General features: G+C 36.5%; 1 protein-coding gene across 2 annotated transcripts in view; it reads left to right on the forward strand.

Moving 5' to 3' along the window:
• Window positions 1-7572, forward strand: part of IPP (intracisternal A particle-promoted polypeptide) — a 42714-nt gene that overhangs the window by 7848 nt on the left and 27294 nt on the right. For both annotated transcript variants that reach the window (XM_007108597.3, XM_007108598.4), the window contains exon 3: window positions 2463-2894. In XM_007108597.3, coding sequence (XP_007108659.1) covers window positions 2463-2894 — 432 coding nt within the window. The remainder of the gene's footprint in view (window positions 1-2462; window positions 2895-7572) is intronic.

The following is a 7572-nucleotide window of genomic DNA, read 5'->3' on the forward strand; positions in this document are numbered from 1 at the left end:
CCCATTTGTTTATTTTTGTTTTTATTTCCATTTCTCTAGAAGGTGGATCAAAAAGGATCTTGCTGTGATTTATGTCATAGAGTGTTCTGCCTATGTTTTCCTTTAAGAGTTTTATAGTGTCTGGCCTTACATTTAAGTCTTTAATCCATTTTGAGTTTATTTTTATGTATGGTGTTAGGAAATGTTCTAATTTCATTCTTTTACATGTAGCTTACTGTTTTATTTTTTAATTTTATTGAAGTATAGTTGATTTACAATGTTGTGTTAATTTCTGCCATACAGCAGATATTGATAGTTCCCTGTGCTATACAGTAGGACCTTGTTTTTCCATTCTGTATATAATAGTTTGCATCTGCTAATCCCGAACTCCCAATCCATCCCTCCCCCACCCCCCACCCCCTTGGCAACCACAAATCTGTTCTCTATGTCTGTGAGTCTGTTTCTGTTTTGTAAGTAGGTTCATTTGTGTCATATTTTAGATTTCACGCATAAGTGATATCATATGGTATGTCTTTCTCTTTCTGACTATGATAATCTGTAGGTCCATCCATGTTGCTGCAAATGAAATTTTTTAATTCTTTTTTATTTTTATTTATTTTTGGCCTCGAGGCATGAGGGATATTAGTTCCATGACCAGGGTTCGAACCCGTGCTCCTTGCAGTGGAAGCACAGAGTCTTAACCATTGGACTGCCAGGGAAGTCCCTGTTTCTTTTTTTTTTTAATGATGAGTAGTAGTATTCCATTGTATATATATCCATTCATCTGTCAGTGGACATTTAGGTTGTTTCCAGGTATTGGCTATTGTGAATAGTGCTGCCATGAACAAAGGGGTACTTGTATCTTTTTGAATTATAGGTTTGTCCCGATATATGCCCAGGAGTGGAATTGCTGGATCATATGGCAACTCAATTTTTAGTTTTTTGAGGAACCTGCATACTGTTTTCCATAGTGGCTGCACCAACTTATATTCCTGCCAACAGCGTAGGAGGGTTCCTTTTCCTCCACACCCTCTCCAACCTTTGTTATTTGTAGAGTTTTTTATGATGGCCATTCAGACTGGTGTGAGGTGGTACCTCATTGTAGTTTTGATTTGCATTTCTCTAATAATTAGCAATGTTGAGCATCTTTTCATGTGCCTGATGGCTATCTGTATGTCTTCTTTGGAGAAATGTCTATTTAGGTCTCCTGCCAGTTTTTCAATTGGGTTGTTAGTTTTTTTGTTGCTGTAAAAGTGCTTTTAATAATTTGTAAAGCCTTATTAAGCTGTAGGGCATTCTTTTTAGTACTTTCAAGTAACTCTTGGTTTCATCCAGTAGCAGTCATTCAGTTACCTTCATCACAACCCATGATCTTATCTTCTCCAGATTTGTAGTGAATTCTCATTTCATTCAGTTAAGTCTTATCTCAGTTTTCTCTGCAGCCACTACCATTTATTCCCATGGTGGATTCCATTTCCTATACTTTTCAAAAAAACCCCTGTTTGCATTCATCAAGCCATAGTCTTCCTCTCACCATAATGTCTTTGGCCATTCATTCATATATAATAAATTTTTTGAGCACCTAGTGTGTGCTAGGCATTGGAAATACAGAAAGGACAAGCCTTGCCCCAACAGAGTTTATAAATCTATTTGGGAATACAAACTTTAGACACATAGTTTAGTTGAATGTTTTAAAGTGGTAAAGGGAAAGTATAAGAGTGAATGGAGAGTTTATCCTTATTAGGTAGAATTACAGTGGTTTTTTTCCCTTCTAAATATAATTGAGTATTTGATGTCTTCCCAAAGTCATTATAAACATATATGAAAGTGGGGACTTCCCTGGCGGCATAGTGGTTAAGAATCCACCTGCCAATGCAGGGGACACAGGTTCGAGCCCTAGTCCAGTAAGATTCCACATGCTGCAGAGCAACTAAGCCGATGCACCACAATTACTGAGCCTGTGCTCTAGAGCTTGCGAGCCACAACTACTGAACCCGCATGCTGCAACTACTGAAGCTTGTGCGCCTAGATCCCATGCTCCACAGCAAGAGAAGCCACCACAATGAGAAGCCCGCGCACTGCAACAGAGAGTAACCCCCGCTCGGTATAACTAGAAAGGCTGCGCACAGCATCGAAGATCCAGTGCAGCCAAAAATTAATTAATTAATTAATTAATTAATTAATTAATTTAAAAATAATAATAAGGGGGAAAAACCCTATTATATGGGGTTGTAGCGAGGGTTAAGTGAATGTATAAAGCAATTAATGCTGTGCCTGGTTCATTGTTAAGTGTTACATGAATGTGGGGTACCATTATCATTTAAGTTCTGCACCTTTCTACAAGTTCTTTGTTGCCTTTATACTTAGTATCTACTCGGCAAAGCCTAAGCTATCAGTGGAATCAAGTGTTGAATATAATGGTCTTTGAATATGTCAAATGTTTATTTTATTTTATTGGTTATTTTGTCTCCTTACTTCCCTAGGTATAGTGAACATAGGAGTGAATAATGTCCAAGAGCTGATTGTTGCAGCAGACATGCTACAGTTGACTGAAGTTGTTAATCTTTGCTGTGAATTTCTGAAAGGACAAATTGATCCGCTGAACTGCATTGGGATCTTTCAGTTCTCTGAGCAGATTGCCTGCCATGATCTTTTGGAATTTACAGAAAACTACATTCATGTCCATTTCTTGGAGGTTCATAGTGGGGAAGAGTTCCTGGCACTTACAAAAGATCAGCTGATCAAAATTTTGCGAAGTGAAGAGCTTAGCATCGAGGATGAATACCAGGTCTTCTTAGCTGCAATGCAGTGGATTCTGAAAGATCTCGGAAAGAGAAGAAAACATGTGGTGGAAGTGCTAGACCCAATTCGATTCCCTTTATTACCTCCTCAGAGGCTTTTAAAGTATATAGAAGGTAATTTTTTTGTTCCATGTTAAGTTAGTCAGTTAATTATCCAGTGAACTTTCCTCTGTTTGAAATGTGATAGTGTTTTCATTTTTCAGTTCAATAAGCAGACATTTATTGAATGATTATTATATGCAAGATACAACTTCTGTGTTTTGTGGGTAGACAGTAGTATTTCAGTATTTCTTTTTTTTTTCTTTCTTTCTTTCTTTCTTTTTTTTTTTTTTTAAGTTTTTGGCCATGCCATGCATCATGTGGGATATTAGTTCCCCAACCAGGGATCGAACCTGCACTCCCTGCATTGAGCGTGGAATCTTAACCACTGCACCTTCAGGGAAGTCCCAGTATTTCAGTATTTCTACCCATTATTTTAATCAAATCTTTAAATACTTTCTTGAGATTAAGTACCAAGGGAGATAAAATTATGACTGACAAAAAATGACTGACTGATAAAATTTAACTGACAGAGTTAAAATACTAGTGCTATTTTTGGCAGTACTAATTATTTTAGTGTCAGATTTCTTCTTGCCACTGAAAAATTCACCAAAACCCAGCATTTGAGGAAAACATATATGCAAAACACAAAACCAAAACTCAATAAATCTTCTAACTCCTCTCATTATAAAATGAATTGTATATTGATATAATATAGCTTCTATGTAGCCTTTGAATATATTTAGGTTCTAAACTTTGAAAATACTTTTCACCATAGTATAAAATAAATTTTATCTTTATATTGGAAAAATGATAACTAAATTTATTTTTAAAAACTACTTTGGACCTGATTTCAAGATTTGAAGGTTTTACTCTTGTCATGCACTGAAGATTTAGGATGTGACTGAATTACAAATATTTTATTATGAATTAAATACAATATTAGCATTAAAGTTGTAATTCTGTGAAGGAATTATATTTAATGTGGATTTTTAGTTTTTTCCCATTCTTAACAGTGTTAACAGAATTTTGTAGGTTTTTCTGAGTGATATCTTGTATTAATGTAGGTGCAGTTAATTGTCATTATTCATATATAGTCAGTTCTCATTATTCACGGTAGTTATCCTCTATAAATTTGCCAAGAACACTGAATTGGCAAATACTGAGCCATTGTTCCTAGGGAAATATAGGGTAAGTTCTTACAAGCCTCTGGTTACAACATTTTTGTCAGCTGATCAATACATAACTTTGTTTTATGTGTGTGTCTGTCAGAACTACCTCATTTAATATTATATGTTGTTGATTCATTAAACTCATGGCCACACACATCACAGCCTTCTTGCACTTACAAACACTAGACAGCACTTTAGCAGTATACTTGGGGGCTATTTTAAACAGTGACAAAAACAGCAAAAAACACAAAAATGTGAAAACCGTGACACTAAATAGAGTGTGAAGAGGACACTTGTTTATAGTGAGAGCTGAAGCAAGAAGGCAGAATGTCACCTCTTTCAGTCTCACCTGGGAACATGCATGTTAGGTGATTCAAATTTTTGCCACTCTGTGGCAAGTCTGTGAACTACCAGGAAAGTACTGTGAATGTTGATTTGGGTTACAAATCCATTTTAGTGAGTAGATGTAGTCACAAGTAAGGAATCCACAAAAAGTGAAGACTGACTGTATTTAAATGGTAAAACAAGAAGAGAGAAATTATCCAGACACATTTTTGCATGTATCATGTGAGAATTTAGGAGTGGGACAAAGGCTTTCATGGTTGAGTTGGCTTTTCCCAAGTGCTGCAGATACAGAGTGCTAAAGGAAAGTTCCTCTGCTAGGAGCAAAGGAAAGTCCCTAGAATTGGGACGTGTTTTCCTACAGCTTTTTAGTGTTGTAATACAGTGTTTAAGTCTTGCACTGCCCAATAGTCATCACCTAAAGATATTTCACTGGAGTAAAACTGCAGGGAGGCAAGGGGGAAATAAATGGAGGATTTTTTTTAAAGGTAACCTTAATATTTTTCACTATTTTTGAAACTTTATCTCTTTGATCATATTGGAGAAAAGATGGACAATTTATACAGAAAAATAATGAGAGTCTACCACAAAATTCAGTGAAAGAGCAAGAGACTTAACTGAAATGGTTAAATTATGTTATGTGAAATGCGTAGATTTTCCCCCTGGTGTATATTTTTTGTATTTACCACAGGAATAATTCAGGCAATTTAATATTATTAGTATATGATAACATATATTTTTCTTGCATTTTAGAGAATAATTTTACTTTTTAAAAATGGTACATACTCTTATAAAAAGTTTAGGTAATAAAGTATAAAAAAACCAACAAATCACCCAAGTCCATCACCCAGAAATAGCCAGTTATCATTAACATTCATTAAACATCATTCTAGATGTCTCTGTATAGGAGGATGGATGATAGGTGTGTGTATGGTTGCATGGATGGATAGAAAAAAAATTTATTAGAATAAGAATCATTCTATCATACTATTTATACTACAAAAATGTATTTAAATCTTACAAAAAATTAACAAAGAAGGAACTAAAGTAATAACTAATTTCAGATAAATGTTTCTTTATCCCAAGAAATATTCATTCTAAAAAGTTTTTGTAGAGTTAACAAAAGATGAAAATCATTAAGAGGTGAAACCATAGTTTCATTTTGTGTTTCAGTTTTAAAGTTTAGACTCTCTGCTAAGAAAAATGAGGTAATTACCATTGTTATTTTTCTCCCTACCCCCCTCAAGGTTTACACAGCCTTTACATAGATTTTTTTCAATCATGATTCCCTTAGCCCTGTGCTTTTGTTCTGTATTTAAGTGGATTTAATAATGCTCTCTACCAGTTTTTTAAGTCCTTAGTCTTAGTCTTTTTAGTCCTGACCTTTTTTTTTTTTTTTTGGCGGCGCAGCAGGGCTTATGGGATCTTAGTTCCTCGACCAGGGATTGAACCCAGGCCACAGCAGTGAAAGCACCGAGTCCTAACCACTGGACCGCCAAGGAATTCCCTGAGCTTTCTTTTTTGATTCACATTTGGTTGGTTGGATTTCATCACTAAGTATTTTTTTCAAGGAAGGCTCATGATAACTGTTATTTCCTGATTTTTTTTTCTCACATCTGAGAAGTTCTGCCTGTTGCTTTTTAATTTAACAAAAATTTGGGTGGGCATAATATTCTTAATTTATGATGACTCCCCCAGCCCACCCCAAGTTTGTAAGACATGGTTTTCTTTTTTTTTTTTATGACTTGCTCTTTCTGCTTGGATGCCTAAAGAATTATCTTCCATTATTCTTGATTTGTGTTAAAGTTTGCCATTTTTCCTTAGACTATATCATATACCCTTTCCTTTTTTTTTTTTGGCCGAGCCTTCCGGCTTGCGGGATCCTAGCTCCCCAACCAGGGATCAAAGCCACGCCCCCACACCTGGAGTCCCAAACACTGGACCGGCAGGGACGTCCCCGTCCTTTCCTTTTAAAGGTTCAATTTTAATTTCACTTTGAGAAATTTTTCCTGTATGAAATTCCTGAACACTTCTAATGTTTCATTTGGTAGTTTTCATCCTTTCACTGGAAATATTTTGTCTTTCATATTTATCATCTTCTAATGTTAAAATATTTTGTCTTTTGCTCTATATTCACAGTTTTCTCAAGTCTTTACTCCAAATCGCTAATTTGATTTTTTTCTGATGAGTTTCTTGTTTCCAATTTATTAAGTCTGCACTACTGTCATTTCAGTTCTCACTTTGTTTCCTCAGCAATGCGTCTCATTTTATTTTATTATTATTTTTTAATTTTTGGCTGCATTGGGTCTTTGTTGCTGTACATGGGCTTTCTCTAGTTGCGGCGAGCGGGGGCTACTCTTTGTTGCGGTGCGTGGGCTTCTCATTGCGTTGGCTTCTCTTGTTTTGGAGCACGGGCTCTAGGCACACGGGCTTCAGTAGTTGTGGCACGTGGGCTCAGTAGTTGTGGCTCGCAGGCTCTAGAGTGCAGGCTCAGTAGTTGTGGTGCACGGGCTTAGTTGCTCTGCGGCATGTGGGATCTTCCCGGACCAGGCCTCGAACACGTGTCCCCTGCATTGGCAGGCGATTCTTAACCACTGTGCCACCAGGGAAGCTCATGATGCGTCTCATTTTGCCTTTGAGTTCTTTTTTTTTATATAGGATCTGTATTCTTAAAAAATTCTACGCTGTGTATGGGCAGTCTGTTTCTGTTTGTGGCTAATGTTTTCTCCCAGACTGAATTCTTCAGTCTCTTTCTCTTCTTTTTCCTGGGGTATATTTACATAGCTGTATTGCTTTTTCATGATATATTGCTCATTCTTAACTTGGGCAACTCTGTTCAAACCTGCTTGCTCTGATAATTCTCTTTGACACCCTTTCTACCTTAGTGTAACTACTTTGTTTCTCCCATCTAAAATTTGAGGGCTCTGTGTTGTGTTCTCACCCCTTCTTTCTAGCCTGAGGCATAGGGTAGTGAAAGAATAGAGATCTGCTAAGGCTGAGGTCCTTGCTTGGGGGCCTGGGCTCTGAGGTCTCTCTTGTTAGATCCTACTACTGTATTGATCTGTTATCAAGACCTACTTAACCCAGCCAAGGATGTATCTCACTACTGTGGATTTTGGCTACCACTGAGCTCTGTTAGATGGCAAACCCTGGTGATCCTCCGTATCTTTACTGATGGGCCTGTAAAGGATTTTTCTTTTTTTTTTTTTTTTTTTTTTTTTTTTTTTTTTTTTTTTTTG

Source organism: Physeter macrocephalus, chromosome 4 (assembly GCF_002837175.3).
Source record: "Physeter macrocephalus isolate SW-GA chromosome 4, ASM283717v5, whole genome shotgun sequence".
Lineage (NCBI taxonomy): Eukaryota > Metazoa > Chordata > Mammalia > Artiodactyla > Physeteridae > Physeter > Physeter macrocephalus.